Source organism: Aulonocara sp. 'chitande type north' Nkhata Bay, linkage group LG19 (genome assembly GCF_057382095.1).
Source record: "Aulonocara sp. 'chitande type north' Nkhata Bay isolate Kocher_YH1m ecotype deep benthic linkage group LG19, A_spYH_male_GT1.1, whole genome shotgun sequence".
Taxonomy (NCBI): domain Eukaryota; kingdom Metazoa; phylum Chordata; class Actinopteri; order Cichliformes; family Cichlidae; genus Aulonocara; species Aulonocara sp. 'chitande type north' Nkhata Bay.
The window spans coordinates 30,523,362-30,550,900 of NC_141362.1; the positions used below are offsets into that span (position 1 = coordinate 30,523,362).

General features: G+C 38.0%; 2 protein-coding genes across 3 annotated transcripts; both read right to left on the reverse strand.

The window, feature by feature from the left end:
• Nucleotides 1-40: 40 nt before the first annotated feature.
• On the reverse strand, nucleotides 41-5,093 carry LOC147307369 (uncharacterized). Of its 2 annotated transcripts, none has more exons than XM_086273918.1 (6): nucleotides 4,929-5,093; nucleotides 4,418-4,507; nucleotides 3,884-4,150; nucleotides 3,639-3,805; nucleotides 2,384-2,520; nucleotides 41-893 (listed from the first exon to the last, which is right to left on the reverse strand). In XM_086273918.1, the coding sequence occupies exons 1-6, from the start codon at nucleotides 4,993-4,995 to the stop codon at nucleotides 749-751; spliced, it is 873 nt and encodes a 290-aa protein (XP_086130044.1). In that variant the 5' UTR covers nucleotides 4,996-5,093; the 3' UTR covers nucleotides 41-748. The 2 variants fall into 2 exon arrangements, with proteins under 2 accessions (XP_086130044.1, XP_086130045.1); XM_086273919.1 differs by having other exon boundaries at nucleotides 4,944-5,092.
• Nucleotides 5,094-18,128: 13,035 nt separating this feature from the next.
• On the reverse strand, nucleotides 18,129-25,261 carry LOC147307370 (uncharacterized). The gene is made up of 6 exons (XM_086274695.1): nucleotides 25,165-25,261; nucleotides 24,741-24,848; nucleotides 20,277-20,537; nucleotides 20,016-20,176; nucleotides 19,683-19,936; nucleotides 18,129-18,780 (listed from the first exon to the last, which is right to left on the reverse strand). The coding sequence occupies exons 1-6, from the start codon at nucleotides 25,259-25,261 to the stop codon at nucleotides 18,630-18,632; spliced, it is 1,032 nt and encodes a 343-aa protein (XP_086130821.1). The 3' UTR covers nucleotides 18,129-18,629.
• Nucleotides 25,262-27,539: the final 2,278 nt, after the last annotated feature.

The following is a 27,539-nucleotide window of genomic DNA, read 5'->3' on the forward strand; positions in this document are numbered from 1 at the left end:
GTATAATTATAATAAAATACAATGATCATACATAGTCCACTTTGGGTACAGCACAGTGCAGCGGTCCCTGTTCTGCAGGTACTCTGGTTTAGATCAGCAGAGTGTGAAGGGTTGTTTCTCTCTTTATGTCAGTTATGGACTGGAAACTTGTGAAGGGTGTACATTGATTGTATCAAATTCATTTAATAACAGTCTCTCTTTTTTGCCTTTGCCATGACTTCAGAGCAACTTGCCAAGTTTTTTAGCAAAATCAGATTTAGTTCACAGATGTTTTCTGTGCTGCCTACAAATTCCAATGAACCTAACCATCCATATTTATGTTTCCACATTTGTCCTTATTTATTTAGAAAAATAACAGAAATACACGATTAAAAGACACAAGAACAAGCATATCAAACAATTACCATAGCAAAAAAAGTAGATCCACATAAAAAACATATGGTATACGTGTTACAGTTTAATGTCAACTTGTCTATTGCATAGCATTTACTCTATATGCTTTTATTTCCAAAATAATGTTAATTGTTATTATAATAGTTTTTTTCTTGATACTAACCAGGCTGGCTTTAGGTTTAGTGGAATTTCTTTTAATAACAAATAATTTTCACACAGACCTCTAAAGTAATTAGAATGTTAACTGCACTGTTGTAGACTCTGAATATGAAAAATAACCCAAAAACTGATAAAATATTTCTTGTTAAAAATGCTTTTTTAGCATCATATCAGGAGTGAAAAGAGTTTTTCTTATTTACATTTCACACATCCAGTGCAACTGCTTCGAGTCACAATTTCCATCATAGCGGGTCTTCCAGGGATTAAAGGCGGAGTGAACTGCAACCCCACAATGTTCTCCAATCTCTCCGCCGTTGTTTGGTTCTCCATCCATCCAGTACCTAAGAAAATTGCATCATGTATTGTTAACTTCAAACCACACACTACCGGTCAAAAGTTTTAAAACACCCAATATTTTCAGTTATTTATTGCAATTCAAGTCATTCAAGTCCAATGAATAGCTTGGATTGGTACAAAGGTTCACATCAGGTGAACTGTCAGAGGTAAAAAAAAGAAAAAAAGGTTACCCAATGTACATTTTAGAATTATACAGAAAGGCCTTTATCAGGGAACCCAAAACAGAGGTTGATGAAGCCTTGGAAGCTGGTGCTACTAATTCCTACAGGTGTTCCAACTTTTCTGGATTACTTACAACCACCTCTGTCTGCATAAAAGCAGTGTTGGATCACATTGTGGTATCATTACCTCGTGAGCATCAGTTGAACAGTACTGTATTGGAGAAATTAGTGTTGCTCCAAAAATGGTGAGAAGAGGGCAATTAACAATGGAAGAGAAACAGATCATCATAACATTTAAAAATGTAGGTCTTTCCCAACGAGAAACTGCAAAGAAAGTCAAGGTGTCAGTGAGTACAGTTTGCTTCACCATCAAAAGGCAAGAAACTGAGGAAAACTCTGACAGGAAGAGGTCTGGCAGACTCAAAGCCACAACTGAATCAGAGGACATGTTTCTCAGAGTTAACAGCTTGTGTGATAGGTTTATTTATACTATGCTTTCATTTCAGAGTGCAATGACACATGAAACTGTATAATTTTCAATAAAAAAATGGCTGCTACGGCAGTCATGTGGTGTTTGTGAAGGAAGGACCCAAAATGCAGGCAAAGGCTGTGATGCGAGTGATCGTTTATTTACAGTGATGGCAAAGTGACAAAAACAGGAAAAATGGAACGGGGGGCTCCAAAACCTAAACTGGGAAAACTAACCTCATACAAACCCAAACTGAAACACAAAACGTTAAACACTGGGATACCTGGAAGCATGAGGAGACAAAAGGCACGGGAACATGGGGCGAGACAGGCAGGGATGACAAGGAGAATGTTGAGCAGAGACATGCTGAGAAACAGCAACTAACGCAGACGGACCGACAACGAGCAAAGGCAACCTCACACTATAAGTACACACACAGAGGAACAACAAGGAATGGCAAACAGGAGGCACAGCTGATCCTAATTAACATGAGGAGACAAGAGACACAGACCCTAAAAGTAAAACCGGAACCCACAGGCTGGACTACAGACACAGACATAGGGACATGACACAGACTCAGGGAAATGAAACAGAGCACAGATGGAGCACACTGACAGATAACTAGGCACACAGCAAAGGAAGCACAGGAAGAAAACCTCTCAACTAGAATACATAAAAAACATCAAATCGTCAGATAATAACCATAAGAAGAAGAATAACAACATGGTGCTGGGTCACCAACCCAGCACCATGACATGGTCTAAAGCTTTTGATTGATAATATATATAATATAATTAATTTATTTAACATAAAAGTATGAAGAAATGATTGGTGCTGTTCTCACCTTTGTTGCACCTCTGTGACATTATTAATCCATGTCCAGTTCCCCTCGTTCTCCATGTCAGTGAGTCCAATCCAGAATCCATTCTCCCACTTACTATTACTGGTTTTCATATTTTGGATTATGTGACTCACATATTTCTAAAGAAAAAAAAGAAAAAAAGAATCAGTTAACACCTAAAATAAAGTTTTCAAATGACCTAATTATAACAACCAATATAGAAATTAACTCATTTTCAGGGCACGACCTTGACCTGTACAGTGCCAGTTTGTGGCTACATTACATTCACCTGCTCTACTGTTTTTGAGCAGTTCGAGCCTGTGTGATTTGATCAGGTGGAAAAACTTTGTAATGACATAAAGACATCATCTTGTCCAAATGATGTTGTTCCAACACATTTTTTAAAAAAGATTCTCAAGGTGGTCAGTTTTAATAGCAGTCTTAACTCAGGTGTTGTGCAGCCTGTGATTAAAGAAACTAATCTCGATTCCTCTGTTCTTGCAAGCTTCAGGCCTCTTTCAAAGCTTCCCTTTCTGTCAATAATTTTAGAAAATAATGTATTTTTTCAGCTGCAATTTCTATACAGTCACCCTGTTCTCGAGAGGTTTCAGTGCCTAAATTGCCTAAATTTGCCTCTCCACATCAGACAGGCTCCTACCCTCAATCTTTTTAAATGCTATCTTAAAACACAGCTCTACTCATTGGCTTTTAATGCTGCATGAGAGTTATTTACTTATTTATTTGTTATTTGGCATTGATGTTAATTGATATTCATTATTTTATTGTGTAATTTGTATGTTTGTACAGCACTTTGGTCAACACCACTGTTGTAATTAAATGTGCTATATAAATAAATAAACTAAACTACATAACATTTTTTAATTTTTCCATCACCTGTACCTTATGTTTATTAACAGGAAGCAGATTATAGCATGTTGACATGACTGTTTGCTGTTTTTTGCTAATTGTTTACTTGATTTTTTAATAACATATATTTCTCTTTAAATTTATTTGTTGACTGCATGTAGTTTGAGTTTTGGATGTCTATTCTGTTAAAAGGTGACCCAGAAAGAACAGCTGGTTCTTGGGTAATAACATCTAAATGAAGATAAACATACTCGATATGAACTTTATAATCAGCTCTACGATTAGCAGAATTTAAATCCATGTTAATCACTCTCTGTGGTCTCTTAGGCATGTAGACTTTCTGTCTATCTCACCTATTTTTTACAGTCATCCTTGTTTGTTTTAAACCCACCTGCTCTTCCTGGTTATCGATCACAACCAGGTCAGAGCCACGACTAACACAGTCCTCTCTGCTCTCATGCCAGTTCTTTTTGACAGTAGAGGACTCGGTGTAGGAGAAGAAATAGCAGGACGAGTTGAAAAGAGCCCAACCAGGGAGGCATCCGCCACAAGATCCCTCTGAGAGAAACAAAGAGTTATCGTCTTTTCCAGTTAACACATTTCAGGAAAACATAAATAAGGATAAAAGTTTCTCACCTAAAGCTGATACATTGGACTTCAGGTTTGCCTTCTCCACTTGCAGTGCTTGCATCTGTTTCTGATAACCATCATTGACGGTCTTCAGCTGCTCAATTTTCACCTTTACTTCTTTGTGGTTGTTGATCGCGCTCTCTAACGCCTTCTTGGCCTCCTCTTCAGCTTCGATCACATCGCTGTGGTTGCTTCGGAGATAGTCGAGCTCACTGAAGAGCTGTGTTACAGCTGGGTTGGAAATGTGCAAGGAGCCCTCTTTGACTTTGGCACCTGAAAATGTTTGTGTCAAAATATCAATAGTTGAATCACATTTCAAAGTACTGGAAAATAATCTTGACACAGTTTTGTTTAGAAGGAACTAAAATAGTTTTTTAATCAACAAACTAGAACATTTTCTATTTAAAAGATGTGTTACTGCTTGTGTTAACATGATTACTCTAAAATCCTATAGTGAAAGTGTGTTATCAGCAGTTTATCAGTAAGTTTCCAAATTAAAAAAAGTGGGAAACGAAACTTAATGTGAATTTTCACACTCACAGTTAACTCCAATAACAACAGCCGTTATCAACAGCACAGCGTTCAGCAATCCAAGGAACGGTATAATCGGTGGGTACTTTGTTGATCCACCTTTAGTAAATAAACATAAAAATATTGTAATGTTTCAATGTTTGGCAGAAAACACAATTGACTTACATTTTCCTTCTTAGCTTCTTCTGCTTTGTAGGCATGCTTGAACAAGTGAACTGTATTTCCTCACAGCTGCAATGAGTTTGCGGTCAAGCCACAAACCAGCTACATTAGAAAACACATCTTATTTACTGTAGCTATATTTAGGTTTATCTGACCTCATACAAATACAACTTCATATGCAAGCATCCTACAAAAGCACACAGGTTTAGCAAATATTTAAGAATGATTTCAACTAATGTTCTTCCACTAAAATAGGCAACACTGACTTCAGGAAACTACCTGGAAAAAAAAGATGAAATGGAAAGAAAAGAGGAGAAAAAGTGATGGCTAAACGAGTCACTGTGGAAGAAACTCGTACCTTGCCTAAATATACCATTGGACGGTGTGTCATTGTTCTCGTTTGGCCTTCTCTGTGGATTATCCATGACTGCAGTGTTGGTTGTAATGCCTACTGATCTGTCTGACTTCTCTTTTATAGCCTCAAAAAACTGACTTTGAATACGTAATGCTTGCTGTGGGTGTATCAGTTCTGCCTTGAATTCTGGGCCATTGACATCTGTTCGTGTTTCTGTGAAAACCAGTAATTTGATTTAGGATGGAGGTCGGCAGCCACATGTGGCTCTTTCGTCCTCAGCTGTGGCTCCCTCAAGTTTTGGGCGGAAAAAATAAAAGTAAGAAAAATTTGCATGTTACAGGGATAGCCTGCTTTAAGAAAACAGTCTGATGGTAATGTATTCCGTGCCACAGGTTGAATGTTGTGGGGAAAACAGAGACGGCCTCTCTGTGCACAAGTGAGTGCGAGTTACATCTGCAGCACGAAGTTTAAAGAGTGAGAAAAGTATGTTTATAGTTGGAGCTACTGCAGCCAAAAGAGTCTAACCGGCCCAGTTGTGAGCGAAATGTTAGCAATAATCTGCAAACTGTGTTTAGCGCATCCAGGAATAAAGTTCTGCTGGTGCAACCCTCCGATGCCTCTCTCCATCTATCCACTTTGCGATAAGTTGACCCAGACCAGACAGCTAGTTACCACCTACGAGCCAAACTCAGAGCACATTTCCCAGAGTTCTCTGCACTAAATCTGCCATTACGATATGACCCACAAGCAAAGATTTGCACATACTTGTTTCATACTAGGACTTTTGTGGATCGGTGCGAAGCTGGCAGCCTTAAATGTGCATCGAAACATCACGTGGGCATGCAACGCAAGCTGTGTGTATCCGGTGATTCGTCCACATGTATTTAAGGTTTTGTGAGCTGGATTGTTACAGAATATTCTGGTGTTTTTCAATAACTATCTATGTATATTTTCCACCATCAGCTTTTGTATTTTTTTTACGCCCAGGGCTGGACGGTTGATTGCTGCCTGCGGCTTGATGAAAAACAGAAGATGACAGCACATTAAAATGAACTGAAGTGATAATTACAGACAAATAGTTATCACGATTATTCTTTTTACTTTAAAACTATTCGGCCACTGCTGCGTTTTATTTATTTGAAAGTGGACTATTTTCTATTTGATGAATTTTCCAATTTCCAATTTTTTTCCCTCCTCTTCATAGCATCTATAAAACAGTTCTTGAAAGTAAAAAGCTCTTCATCTTATTAAGAAATCTTATTATTCTTGTATTAGGTATAAACGGACTATTCACCCCCCCCGGCTGCACTACAGACACATAAGCACGAGTGCGCATGTGTCTGTTTTTGTCCCAGAATACGGTCGGAGGGGCTAAAATGTCCCTGTTGATGTTGAAGGTTGGTGAACCCTGGTCTAGGGACTTGCTTGAAATGACATTTTCTCATAAATCAGTTATCCTGATGCTTCTAAAAGTTTAAACCAGTGCCAGTTTTTTGTCATGACTATTGTACAGATGTAGTTAACCACATACTGTATATGTCTGTGAAGGTTCTCAGTCATCCAGGTCATCGTAGTCAAAGGAGCTTGCAAAGAAAAGCGTCTGGACTTCTTTAAGTTGCTTGAAGACGTTTCACCTCTCATCCGAGAAGCTTCTTCAGTTCTAAGGTCAAATGGTGGAGTTTCCCACCTTGGCTCAGGCGATTAGAGGATCATCAGGGGGTCCTTTTGTCCCTCTGTGGGGGGAAACTCCCACTAGGTTTCTATCTGGGACTCTCCACCATTTGACCTTAGAACTGAAGAAGCTTCTCGGATGAGAGGTGAAACGTTCTGAGTGTGTTAGGGCAGCATAATTGTGACAAAGGTGAGGGATGTATGAAATATTCTCTTCACCAAAATAGATGTTAATAATTTAATAGTTCAAACTCATAGCTCCTGTAGTCTTCAGTAATGAGTTAATGTTATTTTATAGTTTCTTACTAGAAAATTTAAGTTCTTTAAATTTGTTACTTATAAGCCTGATGATAGTTTTAAAGTAAGATTTATGATAATTATCATATTTTAGCGTGTAAAAAGTGTAAATCAACGCTTTCCATTTATTTGATGAATGGTATTCTGCTGGTAGTCGTTGGAGTTCTTGGGATAACTGTGTCCATGACAGTCTACGTGACAAAAATACAACTTCAGTTTCCCTTTTCTGTAGAATTTCACAATGTCCGACTACCAAGAAAATGAAGGCTGAGCAACTATATAAGGGGACAAGGGGATTTTACATGTTGGAAATTTATTTTGAGCCTTTCATGGAAACATGCTAATGTGGTGAGTTTTGATCAGAACTGCTGTTTGTTCCAAAGTTTAGTTTGATGTTGGATATTTTACATTAAAGACACAAACACACAGATGTGATGTGATCGAAGCTGAAGAGGAGGACAAGAAGTTACTAGAGCATGTGAACAAAAACCATGAACAATGAAAGGTGGATATTGAGCAGCTAAAGACCATCAGTGATGGAATATTACAATTCTTGCAGCATTCATTCACACAGTCAGCTTACTGATTGCATGATCACTGCAGCCTCCAGGCTTATGAATTTAAGGTCAGCATCTTGTATCAGACTACCTCTTGTGAAATGATCACTTTTTTATTACTCTTAATTGTTTTACTGTGTTTATTTTTGCGTAGAAAACTTTTTGTCTGTAATTGTTGAGTTTGCATCTTAGTATCATGTTTACCTGAGTTATCAGACTGCTTCAGATTGAGTAGATCTCAAATCGGTTGGCAGAATAGGTTTTAAACCACAAAATACGGACATATTTAATTAAATATGTCCAAGGTAGTTCCCTCTGCAGATGTGCTCTCTCTTTATTTAGATTGTTTCTGACATTTACATTTGTCTTAGAAACTGTTTTTCAAAAGTTATGATTTTTAGAGGAACATATTCTAACTCTTTTAAAGAAGTAAACTGATAATATCATGCGCTGTACACGTGATGGACAGCAGCTACTCTGTCAGGCCTAAAATGAATAACAGGAAGCAGCCACAAAATTCACTTATTATCCCTTCAGATGCTCACCAACATGCTTGATCTCGTTTCTAAATTATCCAGTAACCCAGTTAAGTTGAAGTCCTATCCTAATCAAACAAATAAAATAAAAGTTATTAGGGTCATTCTATCTCCAATCAGCAACGTTTTTGAACATTCTCTTGTTGACCATCTCTGATTTGCATAAAATTATTATGGTCCAAAGTCTGAATATATATAATGATTGTTGCAGATTTCAGTTTTATATAAGAAATAGTTTTGAACATTGCCTCTTTCCACCCTGTTTTACTTGAGTGGACAGAGGCAAAGTCTGAACGTGAATGGAATGACTGATAACCGGATGAGGCAATTATTTTTAACATGAATATCTGAAAAACCAAGATCGATAAAGGCCTGGAATGATCACTACCTGGTCTTAGCATGAAAATGAATCTTTTCTGTAATTTGGGACATTTATATGAAAAACTGTCTGAGTTTTGGCTAATTAAAATATTTGTAAAAATTCAAGCTGTCCTGTAAAGTCTTATATTAAAAGTGATGATTTCACATAAGGTAAGATGCTGACCTTAAACCCATAATCCTAACACCTAACCAACCATAAGCGTAATGCCACGAATGCTGGAGGCTGCAGTGATCATGCAACTAGTATGCTGACTTTGTCAGTGAATGCTGCAAAAATTGTAATATTCCATCATTGATGGTCAATATCCACTTTTCATTGTTTATGGTTTTTGTTCACATGCAGTGGTTCTCAAACTGTGGTATGCATACCACTGGTGGTACTTGGGCTCCCTGTAGTGGTATGCGGGAAATCTCCCCCCCAAAATTTAAGATTAAACTAGAAAAATTTGCATTTCCTGCGAAAATGCTGTGTGGATGCCTTAACGCTGAAGATGTCTGCTGAAAAAAGCTGAAAAAGTTGAAAAAAAACAACAAAAAACATTGCCCTGAGCAGGATTCGAACCTGGCCCTTCTGGTCTAAAGGCGGCAATTCACCTCACTGCACCAAACTCATTCACACAAAGAAGAGGTGGAGAGAGTGACAATTGTGGTGAAATTAGCAGAAGCTGCTTAGAATTGTGCTGATAAGAGGTGAAAAAGCTAAACATTTGGCAGAAAAGAGGTGAATCAGAAGAATTTCTGCTGAAAAGAGGCAAAAAGATGAGCTGAAAAGAGGTGTAGAAGCAGAAGTACTTGCTGAAGATGGCTGTATGTGTAATGACACACTGGAGAGCAGTGACACACAAGAAAGCAGAGCGCATGCAAGCAGGGAACATGTGTAGCAACTGTCACAGGTAGGATTCAAACCTCTGCCACCGGGTCTCACGGCAGATGCCCTACCCTCTGAGCCAAATGAGTTCTGGTCACAAGCAAAGATATGATGAGAGGGACAATGTGCACTGTGGAGCAGAAGCTCAAATTAGCAGAAAAGAGGTGAAGAGGAAGAACTTTGTTGTGAAATGAGGTAAAGAAACTGAAATTTGTGCTTAAAACAAGTGAAAAAGCTGAACTCTGAAATCCTGCTAAAACAGCAGAAGAGGCTGACATTTTTCAGCTACTCATTGAGCCAAACTGGTTCTCACGTAACTGAAAAAAGGTGGAAAAGCTTACAATTCTAATGAAAACAGCAGAAGAGGCTGAGATTTGTGCTGATAAGAGGTGAAAATGCTGAACCAATCAGAGGTACTGCTTCTGTCTGCTTCATCAGGCTGTGTACTTGTATGTATTTCTGCCATAGACTGTTAACAAGAATGTGAGGTCCATATTAGAAAAGCTGCTAAAATCATAAAACTTTGCAGAATTGTAATAAATTATCAATATGAATTACCGGTCTGTGATAGTGTATAAATTTGTACTCAAAAACTAGGTGGGATAGAAGCATAATTCTTGCACTGGGTGAATCAGCGGACTTTGGTGTACTTTGACTACGATTTACATAGCTCTTTGTATCTCCGTCGCGGAGACATGACGAGAGAAGAAATGGCTTAATTTTCGGAGTTTGAAAAATGAGAGGAGGACAGATTTCCACCCCTCAAACATGTTTTTGCAGAAACACTGTAATTCCGCTTAAATAGTATGAAATAGCAGTAATACTATGATTTGGCAGAAATACTACTTTTTAGCACAAATACTATTGTACAGAATGGTGTACGTCAGTTTAATGCTGGGTGGTGCTGCAATAGTAACTATCCTCGGTCAGAAGGAGAGGCTGACATCCAGGGATTAGATTACCACAGGTGGAGTTTATTGGCGGTCAGATGGATGGTACAGGGAGGCATGGCATACAGTAGGAGGATGTGGAGAGGTGATATGGTGTGGTTTCTATGATTAAGAACACTGGCAACAAATTCCTCCACTACAAATCAGTCTGATACCACTTCTTACAGGGTTCACGTTTACTAAGGCACTACCCAAAAGGCGCCACAAGAGGGCACTCCAACACAAGAGATGACCTATTTACACTGTAAACACCCCCTACTTAGCCACTACATACTACAGTGATATTACAGTATACAAATTCACACAAATACTATGATTTGGCAGAAATACTATGACTTAGTAGTAATACTATAACATAACAGTTCAATGTTCTTGCACAAATACCACAATATGGCAGAAATACTATGTTTTAGCATAAATACTGTGATTTGGTATAAATACTACGATTTGGCACACATACTATATTCCGCAGATACACTATAACATAACAGATATTCTACGACTTAGTAGTAATACTATAACATAACAGAATTATTAATTGGGCACAAATACCACAATTTGGCAAAAATACTATGATTGGGTACAAATACTATGATTTGGCAATAATACTGCATTTTAACACAACTACTGAGATTTGATTGAAATACTATGATTTTGAAGAAATACTATTACTCCATACAAATACGATGCTTTGGGACAAATACTATGTTTGGGTTCCAATACTATGATGTGCAACAAATACTATGATTTGGCACAAGTACTATGATTTAGTACAAATACTATGATTTGGCAGAAATACTATGCCTTAGTAGTAATACTATAACATAAGAGATATACTATGGTTTTGCAGACAAACCAAGTTTTCTGCACAAATACCATGATTTGGAACAAATGCTATGATTTAGCAGAAATACTAAGATTGGGTACAAATACTATGATTTGGCAATAATACTGCGTTTTAACAACAACTACTGAGATTTGATTGAAATACTATGACTCCATACAAATACGATGCTTTGGCACAAATACTATGATTTGGCAGAAATACTATGACTTAGTAGTAATACTATAACATAACACATTTCCTAAAAAAAACTATGAAATTGCAGTAATTCTATGACTTGGCAGAGATACTACGTTTTAGTACAAATACTATAACAACGCAGAAATACTATGACTTAGTAGTAATACTATAACATAACAGTTCAATGTTCTTGCACAAATGCCACAATATGGCAGAAATACTATGTTTTAGCACAAATACTGTGATTTGGTATAAATACTACGATTTGGCACAAATACTATATTCCGCAGATACACTATAACATAACAGATATTCTACAACTTAGTAGTAATACTATAACATAACAGAATTATTAATTGGGCACAAATACCACAATTTGGCAAAAATACTATGATTTGGCACAAATACAATGACATGGCAAAAATACTATGATTGGGTACAAATACTATGATTTGGCAATAATACTGCATTTTAACACAACTACTGAGATTTGATTGAAATACTATGATTTTGAAGAAATACTATTACTCCATACAAATACGATGCTTTGGGACAAATACTATGTTTTGGTTCCAATACTATGATGTGCAACAAATACTATGATTTGGCACAAGTACTATGATTTAGTACAAATACTATGATTTGGCAGAAATACTATGCCTTAGTAGTAATACTATAACATAAGGGATATACTATGGTTTTGCAGACATACTATGTTTTTGCACAAATACCATGATTTGGCACAAATGCTATGATTTACTAGAAATACTATGAATGGGTACAAATACTATGATTTTGCAATAATACTGCGTTTTAACAACAACTACTGAGATTTGATTGAAATACTATGATTTAGAAGAAATACTATGACTCCATACAAATACGATGCTTTGGCACAAATACTATGATTTGGCACAAGTACTATCATTTAGTACAAATAATGTGATTGGGCAGAAGTACTATGTTTCAGTACAAATACTATGATTTGGCAGGAATACTCTGATTTAGCAGAAATACTATGTTTTAACATAAATACTATCTTTTGGCAGAAATTCCTGCTAAAAAGGACTATTTCTGCTTTTTAGCAGAAATACTGTAATTTGGCATAAATACTATAATTTGGTATAAATACTGTGATTTGGCACATATAATATATTCAGCACATATACTATAACATAACAGAAATATTATGATTTGGCCCCAAAACCATGATTTTGCACAAATACCATGATTTGGCAAATATACTATGATTTTTCAAAAAATACTATGATTTAGCAGAAGTACTAAGATGTAGTAGAAGTACTTTGCTTTAGCAGAAATACTATGATTGAGGAGTAATACCTAAACATAGGAGAAATATTGATACACAGACACACATACACAGACAGTAAAGGGAACAGGAGCTGTTGAGAGTCTGGGCTTGGTATATGTAGGTCAGTTAAATTAGCTGCACCTGCTGTAGTCAGCCCTTACACACGCAGACACAGAGAGAGGTGTGAGTTTTCTTCAGTGTATTTCTGACATTCAGGATTCCCCTCGAACAAATGGCCATAATTTCCTAACCGTAGAGGCTAGAACGGTCATTCAGACATTGTTTTGTTCAGAAGAGATGGGGGAATCTTCAGGTCTTCATAATTCAGAGATAAAATATAAATTATTAAAGATATATGACTTGTAATACACTGTAACTGAGTAGAGGCGAAGCAAAAACTGCCTTGACTTGCTCTCAAACAACCTTTGGTAACTCTAAATCTATATGGAGCATCAAAATCATTCTTTCACCGTAAGAAACAGCAGGCTTTGGTGAACAGTCATGGAAATTTTCAGGGCTCTGTGGAAATCCATCAAAAAGATATGATGAGAGAAAAAAGTGACTCATTTCCAGAATTTGAAATCTGATGAAATCTGAGCGAGGGACAAATTTCCTACCCTCAAACAAGTCTAACTCATCTCAGAACGGTAATAGGTGAGAAAATAATTCTTGAATTGTGAGCATCAGGAGTGTCTGAAGATATACCGGGACAAGCCTCATGTCTTAACTTCGCTTCGTTAAGAAGATATGACAATTTGAAAATGCCTCTCATTAGAGAAAACCAGCGGTGATTTTGAACAAACTCTCCATTGAGTTTATATGGAGAGTTTTCTGACTTTGTGTTACTCTGAGGAGATTTGCAAAATAACTATGAGTCCCACAACAATGATAGGGACATTTTCTGAAAGCCAGCAAAAATACCTACGTTTTGGTGTATAATCTGTGGGGCTTGAGTGGAAATTGAGCGAGTAGCAAGAAGTTGTTTGGACATGAAGAGAAAATTCAAACAGTTTCACTGTCCCCTCTGAGTTAATTGCATAGCAACCATAGCAACGCATGTATTTTCTGAAAAATCACAATTTTGCAACTGAAGACTTAAAGAGAGATAAGATGAAAACAGTAGAAGATCTGAAAAAGCTGAATCATACAGGAATAGCCCAATCATTTGAGAACGTTTTAAAGTTTGAATGGAGTTTCTAGGTGAAAGTATGAGGCAGTAGTTAAGTTTCAAAGACAAGAAAGTTTTAGCAGAATTGTGGAAGTTTCCCATTCATTTCAATGGGACAAATTAAAGGAAAAAAGTGTAATATTTTAAAAAGTATAATAGTAATAAACACCAAAAGTCATAGCCGGCATAAGCAGAAAGAGCAGAACAGTTTAGAGTTTGAACGGTGAAAATAGCACAAAAATTGTGGAAGTAGATCCACGGCGAAAAGTGTACGGAAACACCCGGAATAATAAAGAATAAAGAGAAACAGGAACTCAATAGTGTGGATGCCTATTAAGGCATCCACACAATAATATACCATTGCGGAGGTATGCAAAGGTGCCAAAACGCTGATGGAAAAAACACAGCTTTTTCCCACCGTACCAAAATCTCAGGCACCATCGATGAGTTGGTGGTCCTCGGGAGTATCGGTGGGGATGAAGAAGATGCCGTCAGTGAGTCGTGAACTATTCCCTGGATGCCAAAGCTTCTGGTAGCCAGGTGAATGCGATCTGCTTCTTCTGCGAGTTAGCGGTAATCCTTCGCGGCCAGCAGCAACTGTCAGAGGAAGAGGTGAGTGAAGACAAATCCGCTGTCATCCGATCCTAGCAATCACAGCATGCTCTCCATGAGCTCGAGAGCGATACCATCACCCAGGCCTGAGAAAGAGGAGTTTCTCGGCCCACTCTGCATTGGAGAGGGAGTAGCGCCACAGCAGCAGTGCCTTGAGAACGGTGTATTTCCCTTGGGAGGGGGGATTTGGGAGGAGGGTCATCACACAGCGGGTGGACAGCGGATCCAGCGAGGCCACCACATGATGGTATTTCGACACGACGACACGTCGGCTGAAACACCACGAAGAACAAACTGGGCTTTGACATGCACAAACCACGAAGGAGGGTCGTGAAGCCAAAAATCCAGCAGCTTAATCGCCGCAGCAAAAATTAAAACGTACAGCTCTGTTAGCACTTCTGACATAAATGAAGAGAGAAAACTCAACAGCAGTGGTGTTTGTAGGGCTACTGAATTTGGGCTAGCTAGTATATAATAATGTGCTACAAGGTGGCTAGCTACACAGCTATGGTTAGCACCCCTTTTTGGGGGGCTTGTTCAGATGAAATAGAACAAGATAGAAGCATCAAAGCATGTTGAAAACACAACAGCCCTGATAAACGCAGAGTAGTTTGTTCATATGTCATCACATAAGACCGGATGTTTTATTGCAGTACAGTTGTTATTATTATCACTTGTTCCATCCTGTTTATGACAGTTAAAATAAATAACATTCATATAATAAATAAAATTGTCTCGTGTAAACTGTATGTGGTGCTAAATAGGCCTATACTACTGTACTTTAATGCCGGTCACAAGGGTGGTGCTTCAAGAGCCATATATTCTATGAGGTGGTACTCATTGTGAAAAGTTTGAGAATCACATGCTCTAGTACCTTCTTGGCCTCCTCTTCATTTTCGATCACATCACATCTGTGTGTGTGTCTTTAATGTAAAATATCTAATATCAAACTAAACTTTGGAACAAACACCAATGCTGATCAAAAATCACCACATTTGTATGTTTCCATGAATACCCTCAAAATACATTTCCAACATGTAAAATCCCCTTGTCCCCTAATATAGTTGCTCAGCGTTCATTTTTTTGGTGATCGGACTGTGAAATTCTACAGAAAAGGGAAACTGAAGTTGTATTTTTGTCACGTAGACTGTCATAGTAACAGTTAATCCCAAGAACTCCAACGACTACCAGCAGAATACCATTCATAAAGTGTTGATTTACACTTTTTACATGCCAATATATGATAATTCTCTTAAATCTTACTTTAAAACTATCATCATCAAGGCTTATAAGTAATAAAATGATTTAGAACACACCATTTTATAACCTCAAAATATTTTGCAGTTGTTGGAGATGACAGGAAAAACACTTTCAGTTTGAGTCCTTGTTCAGTCCTCTGTGGGATTTCCATTATAATATTGTTAGTTCTGCTAGAGCCACTCGCCGAGCTGGGGAACCACTGCATCTAGTGCTCCGATTACCACTGGGACCACTGTTACCTTCACCCTCCACATCCACTCAAGCTCTTCTCTGAGCCCTTGGTACTCCTCAAGCTTCTTGTGTTCCTTCTTCCTGATGTTGCTGTCTTTTGGTATCACTACGTGTATCACTATGGCCATGCTTGTTTACCACTACTATGTCTGGTTGTTAGCTATCGCCATTCGGTCCATCTGTATCTGGAAGTCCCACAGGATCTTAGCTTTGTCATTCTCGACCACCATAGGGGGCGTCTAAAATTTTGACCTTGGGACTTCCAGGACGTACTGGGCACAGATGTTTCAGATTACTACGCCGGCCACCTTGATATGGCTTTCCATGTATGCCCTTCCTGCTAGCACCCTGCTGTTTGTGTGCTGGATTGTCTCAGGGGCATCTTTACTGGGGCTACTGCGGTCAGTTGGGTCTTCACCTAGCACGCCATGGCTGACTGATCTGGATAGGGACAGTGTCATAGGGCAACTCCAAGGTGGTGTCCCAAAAAAACAACTTGCAGCAGTATTGGGAGTGAGCTCTTTTGTACTATCTCCAAATTAAAGACCGAGTTAAATGACATGTGAGAGACAGCTTGAGAAGTTTCAGTCCACACATTAGTTTTTTCATAGCTGAATGAAATTATTTCAAGTGGATGTTTGTGTCGAGCATGATCATCCCCATAAAGAATTTAAATTGTCTAGTAAGAAACTGTAAAGTAACATTGACTCATCACTGAAGACTACAGGAGCTATGAATAGAAAAATATTATTTTAATTTCAAAGGTTTACAGTTGTATACAAGATGTTTCCTGTTGGGTCTGTGTTTCCACAAGCCCCGCTGGTTTAGAAACTTATTCTCGTTAACAACAAAAACAAGACGAACATCTTTTACTTGCTAAGCAAGGGAGACCCAGCCGGTGTCTCAGAAAGCACTCTGAATCCTACCGTAGACTGACCCCAACGACGGCCTCCGCTTGCTGCCTTTTATTGGGAAAACAGTTCACACAATACACATCACAGCAAAAGCACCTCCCACCATGAACCCCCAAATGGTTCTAAGACAAGGCACTATGTGTGTGTATGTATAAACATCGGTATGCATGTGCAAGAACGTGTGTGTGTGTGTCATGTGAGAATATGTGTTTCTGTGTGCGTGACTTCCAACTGTTTCTAACAACATCCTTAGTCATAAAATGGTAATCTCCCCCACACCCAATATATGGTTCAATTCCTGTATTGGTTCACCATGCACAACACAGTGAAGCCACAAAAGGGCAGGAAGCTTACCACACAAGAAACAGAATCTTCACAAGGGATGTGTCTACAATAATCCTCCCCCAGCACAGAGTAGCTGGAGAGGTGGTCAGAGACAAAGGAATGTCTTGATCCTATAGACTGAACTAACACCTTACAGATTTAAGAAACACAATGACAACATTCAATAATTAGACTTAACATTTCCAACCAGCTCATTTAAGATTCTGAAAATCTGAACTGCAGTACGATCACATTAGCCACATCAAACTCCTCTTTTGTTGTGCTTTTTATCCTGTGACTCATTTGTTCAGTCGTAACCATCTTCTGGCTTTTTTATCTCAACCAAAGAGATGTAAATGCCACAAAAGTGCACATAACTTTTGTAAGCTGAAGCAGAATTTCATAATGATTTGTGCACATTATTGATTGGTACATGTGGGTGGTCTCCTCATTACCACCATTCATTTGCCCATTCATGTCTCACTGTGTCTTGTGCTAAACTTGTCGTGGACCTACCTAGAGATGGAAAGCTTAGCACCATAACTAGAAAGAATGTTCAAACGAGCCACTACTGGTGCTGAAAATTTGGTAAAAAGCATCCCTGTGATGACAGTTAATGACTGAAATGCAGACTTCATTCATGGAACTGAAGAAGTTTAAATAAACATGAGTTTGAACTATTTTGGTAAAGAGAATATTTCATACATCCCTCACCTTTGTCACAATTATGCTGCCTTAGCACACTCAGAAATTAGTTTTTGAATGTGAAATATACGATTCATTAAATATTCTCAGACACTGTTTTCCCTCTGCAGATATGCTCTCTCTTTATTTAGATTGTTTCTGACATTTACATTTGTCTTAGAAACTGTTTTTCAAAAGTTATGATTTTTAGAGGAACATATTCTAACTCTTTTAAAGAAGTAAACTGATAATATCATGCGCTGTACACGTGATGGACAGCAGCTACTCTGTCAGGCCTAAAATGAATAACAGGAAGCAGCCACAAAATTCACTTATTATCCCTTCAGATGCTCACCAACATGCTTGATCTCGTTTCTAAATTATCCAGTAATCCAGTTAAGTTGAAGTCTTATATAATTCAAATATTCCAGAAATATGTTATTAGCCTTCCAAAATATTTTCTACAGTTAAAAATACTGACTAAAGTATAAATAATGACTTTGACTCTCTATTTATCATCTTTCCTTTTGTACACAGGCTGCTAAAAGAAACAGGTTATTAAAGCTGCAGTTTTAATTGTTACCAGGCACAAGTGTTTCTTAATGTGTTCATCAGCAGATGAGGTGTAAACAGACATACTGGTATAATATTGTGTTAATAATGTAAAACACTGTAAGTCTGTATGCAATGTAAATTAACAATTTACTGTAGCATTGCTGTAGATAAATACAGGGTACACATATGGGCATAACAGTTTTAAACAGCAGTTTACTTTATATAAATGTGCTGAATAATGCTTTTTCATGTTAGCTGTAAGATTTGCTAATATGCTAAAAGGTTTATTAAATGCTTACAGAGATTTGTCTGATAGCAACTTGTGTTTATGTAAGATTGTGATGCATTATTGCAGATATTTTAGCTCAGTGGTTTTGGTGCTTTTTCACAAATCCATTTCATTTGGGCATCACATTTAACGTCGTTCCAGCTCTTGTAGAAGTTTGCTTTGGGATACAGCGCTGCACAGTCCTCATTGTTGATATCATTTGGCTCTCCATCATTCCAGTACCTGAAGCAAACGACAAGTTACACTGCTGAGACAGGATTTCCTTTCACGCGATTCACATTAATTGTTATTCACCTTTTATCTTATTCGTGTAATTTATCCTTCAGGAGGACAAACACAACTGACCGCTGATTTACACAAGTTTCACCGTGTGTATACGTTTAATCAGGCCTCCTCTTGACATTCTTTTGTTATTTCAAAAAATGATTACCTTGATATTAATTGTGTTTTAACTTTTGTACAGTTCTTTGTTGCTTTTATGTCTTCAAAAAGAACTATATAAACTTTACTTTACGTACTTTTCATTCTTAATGTGAAATTTCCAGCAAATCTTACATTACATGCTACATTAAATGAAAAGATGCACAGTATTCAAAGACCAAGAAGAAGTTTTTGTATATCTGTATGTGGAGAATGGACTAAGTGTATAATTAAAACAAAATGAAAACATAAAAAAGTAGAAGTACGAATGTATATGTTCATCTGTTGTATTCTATTTAATCAATTTAGCGTAGCAGGGGGACTGGAGCCTATCCCAGCCACCGTAGGCGGAAAAGGCCGGGTACACCCTTTGCTGTAGTAATGTAGATTGTTGTTTTGCATTGTGCATTGCATATTGCATTACATATGTATGTGCATATAGAGATGTGTATTTGTATGTATGCATATATGTGCATATATGTCATTGCTGTACATATAGATGATATTGAGCTGATAATTTTAATTGCATCAAAGGGATTGGATTAAATAAGTTTATAATGCCTCCTAACTCATGCTAGCAGGTAAAATAAGCTGTGTAGTGTTGTTGGAGACAACTCAATGTACAGTACACTTTTGTTGTTTATGTTTATATTTCTTCATGTTTGAAATGAAAGCAGTCATTTTAAATGACACTGAACTCTTACCCTTCAGCAAGTAATGTTCCATCCCACCATTTCCAAGTCCCTTCCTCATGGACGTCTCTCAGTCCGATCCAGAAGCCCATTGGGGGATGAGGCGTATCTTGATGATTTATTCTTCTGCTTATCCAATCCAGAAACTCAGGGTCTCTGTGAGGCATCCAAGGTATCACACGGCGAGGAACGTCAGACTCCCAGACCAGGTCACGAGTTTGTGTCGGGGCAGCTTGATGATTTATCAAATAATTGACTGTTGAGTTCTAACGAAAAAAGAAACAAAACCAAAGATAAATTTTCAGAAATCTGCATGAACACCGCTCCACAGAAATACTAACAAACCTCTTCATCTTGGCTGTCTATGATTATAAGATCTCCTCCCTGCAGCTGACAGAAATCTCTGGATTCCTTCCATGTTTTGAATTCATTTGACTTCAAGGGGAAGTAGTAACATACAGAGTTCATTAAAATCCATCCTGCAGGACAGTGTTTGCAGCCATCGCCTGTTTCCAAAAGAAAATACCACCATTATAGAAAATTATGAAACAAATCATTATGCTTTTACAATTGTATCATATACAGAAACAATGAAACCGGTCTTACTAAGCATTGATAAGCGTGTTCTCATGGCTTCAATTTCCTTTGTGATTTTTTCCATCTGACTTTTATAGTCATTGCTTCGTTTTGTCTGGTGTTCAAGCTCCCAGTTGGTTTGTGTCTGACGGCTCATCTCACTGTCCAGCTGCTTCCTGGCATCCTTCATGGTTTCCACTGCAGTCTTGTAAGTGTCCTGGAGGTTGATGAGCTCTTTGCTGATGCGTTCGGTATCATCGAGCGTGAGGTGAGTGTCTGTGAGTTTGTTATCTGCAATTGTTGAATACAGTTACTGTTAGATTTGTATTGTTGATTGTCATTTATGCTTAGAAATATTTACTTATATATGCTTAGAGTTTTGTAATTAGTTGTAGATTGGTAGAGGTTTTGATCCTTGATAGTCTGCAAACTTTGTGTGTATTAGACAGCACTTTGGGAGCATGAGAGGTCATACTGTGTCTTATTGTTTTATGGTAGGATTAACGTAGTTGCGTCTGTTCTAGTCTAAGTGCTCTTTGTTTAGATGAACTGCAGGACTTCCTCACCGTGTTATCTAGGATGAACCATCTAGGGTGAGGCTACCCTCTTCCTGACCAAGGATGTTTGACCCTTTGATCAGCAGGCCACACACACACACACACACACACACACACACACACACACACACACAGGCAAGGTACTCTTTGTGTGTATGTAGACGTCATATGTTAATGAACTTATACATATTCATGTAACCTCAATAAAAGAACAGTGGTACGGGAGAACGGACGAGAGCAACTGGGGTCAAGCGAAGGAACGGCGTCTGTCCGGTTCTCTCCCATGCACGAGAAACATGAAGAAGCTTGCCTACTTGTGTCTTGCTTTGCAGTGTAATTACACTCAACAAAAATATAAACGCAACACCTTTGTTACTGCTCCCATTCCCCATGGGATGGACGTAGAGACCTAAAATTCATTCCAGATACACAATATAACCATCCCTCCCAAACAGTGGTCACAAATCAGTCCAAATGTGTGGTAGTGGGCACATCTGCTATATTGAGATAATCCATCCCACCTCACAGGTGTGCCACATCAGGATGCTGATCTGACATCATGAGTAGTGCACAGGTGTACCTCAGACTGCCCACAACAAAAGCCCACCCTGGAATGTGCAGTTTTGTCTCACAGCAAAATGCCACAGATGCCACAAGCAATGAGGGAGCATGCAATTGGCATGCTGACAGCAGGAATGTCAACCAGATCTGTCGCCCGTGCATTGAATGTTCATTTCTCAACCATAAGCCGTCTCCACAGGCGTTTCAGAGAATATGGCAGCACATCCAACCGGCCTCACCACCGCAGACCTCGTGTAACCACACCAGCCCAGGACCTCCACATCCAGCAGGTTCACCTCCAAGATCGTCTGAGACCAGCCACCCAGACAGCTGCTGGAACAATTGGTTTGCACAACCAAACAATTTCTGCACAAACTGTCAGAAACCGTCTCAGGGACGCTCAACTGCATGCCCGTCGTCCTCATCGGGGTCTTGACCTGACTCCAGCTCGTCGCCGTAACAGACTTGTGTGGGCAAATGCTCACGTTCGATGGCGTCTGGCACGTTGGAGAGGTGTGCGCTTCACGGATGAATCATGGTTCACATTGTTCAGGGCAGATGGCAGCTGAGAATGTCCCAGTTCTTGCATGGCCAGCATACTCACCGGACATGTCACCCATTGAGCATGTTCGGGATGTGCTTGACCGGCGTATACGACAGCGTGTACCAGTTCCCACGAATATCCAACAACCTCGCACAGCCATTGAAGTGGAGTGGACCAACATTCCACAGGCCACAATTGACAATCTGATAGACTCCATGCGACGATGTGTTGCACTGCATGAGGCAAATGGTGGTCACACCAGATACTGACCGGTTCTGGGTCCCCAGACCCCCAATAGCGCAAAAAACTGCACATTCCAGGGTGGCCTTTTGTTGTGGGCAGTCTGAGGTACACCTGTGCACTACTCATGATGTCAGATCAGCATCCTGATGTGGCACACCTGTGAGGTGGGATGGATTATCTCAATATAGCAGATGTGCCCACTACCACACATTTGGACTGATTTGTGACCACTGTTTGGGAGGGATGGTTATATTGTGTATCTGGAATGAATTTTAGGTCTCTACGTCCATCCCATGGGGAATGGGAGCAGTAACAAAGGTGTTGCGTTTATATTTTTGTTGAGTGTATATTGTCTTCAACGTTCCAGCGGATGGGTTCAAGCTACAAACCTATCAGTTACTTTTCTTATTCTTAAGTAACAATATTATAAATCAGGTGGTTTGACAACATTGTACATCATCAGTTTTATTTAGAAATGTTATTGTAGATTTCCAAGATTTGTACAAATCATTGTAGCATCAGTACAATGAATCAATAAGCAGGCTGGCAGCAAATTACTCACCTCAGTACATTTAGTCACAGACAGACACATTTTCCCTGTAACTGTGCCTTCGCTCTAACTTTTGTTGAAAATGTGATTTATGTGATGATTTTGCCTAATAGTAAACAGAAATATTTGTCTTTTTCAACATCCTTAGAAATGTTGCTCAACGGCTATCACCAAATGGAGCACTCTAAACTCTGCACTGGAAAAATATCCCTTACTTCACCTGTGATCACACACTTTGGTTTTCCAGTGCAAAGGCAGCTGGCAGAGGAATGGCCAAGGAAAGGAAAGACCTCACTGAGCGAAAAAGATGAGGACAAAAGCTTCAGTGCAGCTGGTCTCAGGGGATGAAGCAAAAAGCCTGATCAACTTAGCAAGGTGAGTTTAATGTTATGATTTATTTTACTTTTTGATGGTATGTTCAATGTATGTTACTTGAATTATACAATGCTCAAGTCATTTTCCACCTCAAGTTTCTCAATATTAAACCTTGTAGCTTTATTCATTTTATTTTTGGCTTAAAAGTAAACAAGAGCAACAAAAAAAACCCTAACTTTTTAAAATTCTTTCTGTTCCTCTTTTTTCCTCTGAACACATCCTGACCAGGTTCAATGAGACGGGGGAAGTAAACAGCGATACATTCACCCAGACTGCTGATGTTCCTGTATGAACTGAAAAACTTTGAACATCCAAGAAAAAGCTGAGGTTATTTTCTTTACAGCTCATATGGATCTTGATTGACTGAACATTCAGACTTTATTCAGGACTTTGCTACGGGGAGAGAGGTACCAACATGTGTGAGCACATGTGTACACACACACACACAGCATCTCACTTCATGCTTGCCCTTCCCCTAGGCTCTTGTGTCACTCAGCAGTTTGTCGTATTAATGTCTTATTTGTTGAAATTTACAGTCCATGAGCTTGACCTCATTCTCAGAGGCCTCGCTAATATTTAATGGTCATGAAATATGTCAAACTTTTCTCCATCCCTAAAGTTAAACAGCTGAGAGCATCTTTAGCGCAGCAGAGAAAAAGATGTGCACCTTGAACTGGAGTTTAAGTGATCCATTTAAGTGACCCTTATGCCTTTGCTGCTGATGAAAAGTTTTCATCAGAAGAAACACTTCTAATTGTACTTTGCTCCTCACTGTCTTTGAAAGGTAAGCGTAGACAAAACAAATCCAGTAGATGCAGTCTATCTGGAAGTTTAGTATAGTAATCTGTCTTTTTTGTTTTAATGTTTTATTTTGTGTTTTATTTATTTATTATATGGGGGGGAAAGTCCTGTCAGCCTTGTGCTGAGAGGGCTGCAGTCATCGATCTTTTTTTTCTAATAAACCTAAATCACAGGATCACTGATCTGTTCAGTTTTATTCATGTAGCACCGCTTAGCTGTCAACAACTCTCATCTCAAGTCACTTCATATTGTAAGGTAGAGATCCTACAGTGTTAATCTAGGATAAAGTAGTCTCGGCTTCATTGATGAAGTAAATGCAATGATTCAACAGACAAGAATAGAAACCACAACTTATAAATTTGGCTGATGCAAAGAACCACGAGGCAGTGATTCCAGCTTAAATGTATTCTGGATATTGTTAAATATTCTTACATTTTTTGTTAATGTTTGCCAGGTATCCTGTTTAAAGACAACACTTTGAAGTCACTTCCATGTCTTTACATGAGGACAAACTAATTTCAAGGAAAATAAAAATGCTCAAATTTTAAAGATTGTAAATTATTGTTTAGTCATTTTATGAGGAGATGGATGCCGGCATATTTTAGTACAGTTTTGGAATTGACGAGAATAAAAAGAAAAGAATAAAAACCAATTTTGTTGTGTACTAAAACAAACAAACAAACAAACAAACAAAAAACAGAAGGTGTTCTGGCAGAAAAATTATCAGGACTTTTTTCAGTTTTTCTGAAGTTTTTTCTTTTTTTGGACTATTGGCAAAGTTTGATAACCATTTGCTAAATTGCAAAAAAGAAATTATTTAATAATGAAAACATTTCTGTGCACTATAACTCATAATGACTTACAGTGGATCCCCAGGCCAACATTCAGTATCAGAAGAACAGCAGCAAGAAGCGCCAGGCACGCTGCAGCCAGTCTGTGGCGTCTCCCAGGACTCATAGTGAACATGGACACTAAACAGGCAGAACATTATGAATTTTCAGCTTAAAGGCAGGTAACACACATATAACTTGGTTGAAGCTTTAAAAGAGTAAAATGTGATCATTTTAGGATTTAATATTACTGTTTACTAGTAGTTTATTTAACATCTGCTCTGTACTCTTTATTTATGATTAGAAAAATCCTGTTAGAGCATGTAAACCTTACACGTAGTTGTCTCAGATCATCAGGTCCTGTCATTAAATCTTAACTCTGTAAAACCTACTTCAATCAAAAGAATCAGAAACCTGACTATGGGAGTGCAATGAATAAAAATTTGAATTATTATACCTTGTATCCTGTTAGACTGATGGTAAGGAGGATACTCTTCCTTGTGCAAATCGTCTTCATAGACAAGTGTCTGAAAACCACCATTTGTCTCCTCCATTCTCACTGTTCAGTCTAAATCAGTCATATGTCAGTGCATTTAAGCAACAATCTGTCACAGATTGTGACGCCTACTGCTGAGGTAATCAACAATCAGTTCCAGTGAAATCTGCTGTCTGTAAAAACAAAGAGGGAAGTGATAGATGTTATTAATGTGTGGGTTCCACAATTACTTTCCAGATACACGGGATGTGCATCTGCTGATCTCTTTGAGAGAATTCAAAGAATTTGTCCAAATCACAGCTGAAGGAACCCTCATCAGTGTTCAGTTGAATTTTATTTATATAATCAAATGTCACAAGAACAGTAGCTTCAAGGCACTTTATATTGTAAGCTATAGACCGCACAATAATAAGAGAAACTCCAACTATCATACAAGCCCCTGTGAGCAAGGGCTTTGGCGACAGTGGGAAGGGAAAACTCCCTTTTAACAGGAATAAACCTCCATCAGAACCAGGCTCAAGAGGGGCAGTCATCTGTTGGTGAGGAGAGGGAGACAGGACTGTGGAGCGAGTTGTTAAAGACTTGTGACACTGACCAATAATTTGCAGTACTGCTTGCTATTTTTTTCATGATTGCTGGTTTCTGATGTGTTAGGTTACAAATTACTTAGAAGCCAATTGAAGCTCAAACTTTTAATTTAAGCTGTCAAGTTAGCTCACTTATAAAAAACAACTTATTTAATATTTTCTGCTGAAAATCTAATGTGAATGCTGAAAGATTTTTGATATATGAGATGATATGTTTTTGTGAGAAAATATCAGCCAAAATATCAACTATAGTTTTTGGTTAAGCTTTTACCGTATATCATGATGTGGGACAGCAAACAAAATACATTAGAGCAAATAGCAGTACCAAACACTGAATATGATACTGATTTTTTTTTTTAAGAAAAAGAAAGAAAGCAAAAAATTTGAGTTGACAGGCATCAAAATCAAGAAGGTTTTGGTCTCAAATGATGTTGTCAGCACTGAGCTGAATGCATCACTTGAAAAAAAAAAACAATGATCAAAATCATCTATAGGTAGATTTTTAAGTTTGAAAGTGTTTAAAAGTTATTTTAAAACACACTGTGGGGGCCGTGTTTGAAGCAGATTTAGTCTGGCCCAGATATTTTTGGGGCACACAGATGTACCTAGTAAAATTGCATGTCAATATGAGAGTGAGGAGAGGGAGAGTGTTTTACTCTTTGATTTTTTTCAGTGTTACATTTAGATTGTTACTTTACTTTCTAGTATTTTTGAGCTCTCACAACTTCACAAGTACAGATGTTAGTCACATAGATTTTAAAGCCTTAAAAACACATTTAATCAATTAACAATTTAAAAGTGCAACCAAATCAAATTTTGATCAATTCACATTGTTCCAAATATATTATATTTTCAGTATCAAACCTTCACCAGTTTTAAGTCTCTGGCATAGATTAAGAGAAACAAGCACCAGTACTGGGTGTCATGTCTGTTTTGCACCAATTAACAGGAGAAAACTTCAATAAGTGCGTTTTGGTTAAATTAAAATTCACCAAATAAACGTACAATATTGGTTTTCAGATGATCTGAAACAAGAAGTTCCGTGTTTGAGCATTAAAAAAAAAAAGTCTTCTGCGAACAATAAAAACCTGAGCACAAGTGTTAAAATCAGGGGCGATTTTAGCCCATTTTTGGGGGTGCTTCAGCACAAATGAATCAAAGCACCCCCAAAGATTTCTTACTTTTTTGACAATATTTGCTGTTTGTGTGACACACTACTAAAAATATAAAAAGCATACAGTACTTGGTTGGACGTAACACTTTAGCAATAAAATTATAGATTAAAAAAAAGGAGCCACATTCAGGTAAACGTGTAAAATCAAGAATAATGTCGAATCAGTGTTTCAATATTTATATATTTTATTACATGTTCATGTGGTTTGGTTATTTGCCTTTTGGTTGAAAGTACACTGAGAGAGGACTTTTTGTTAGCGATCTTAATAGTATTTTTTTCTATATTAATTTAATTTTTTTGATCTAATTGAATACAATCTATTTGTGTATGATTGTCAGTCCGAAGAGGGAGAGAGGAAAGAGGGAACGTGAGGAGAAAGTACAAGGTCAGGAAGAACCAGGTAAGAAAACAGACAGGGAGCAGTGACAGGCACAACAGAAACTGAAAAAAACCTGATTTTACTCATATAACATTATAATTGATCAGGGAGATTAAAATTAATGATATATTTTTATGTGGTTCAGCCACAACTCTGCTAAAACCTCAGCCAGTAATAGGTAGGCCAACCTTTGGAC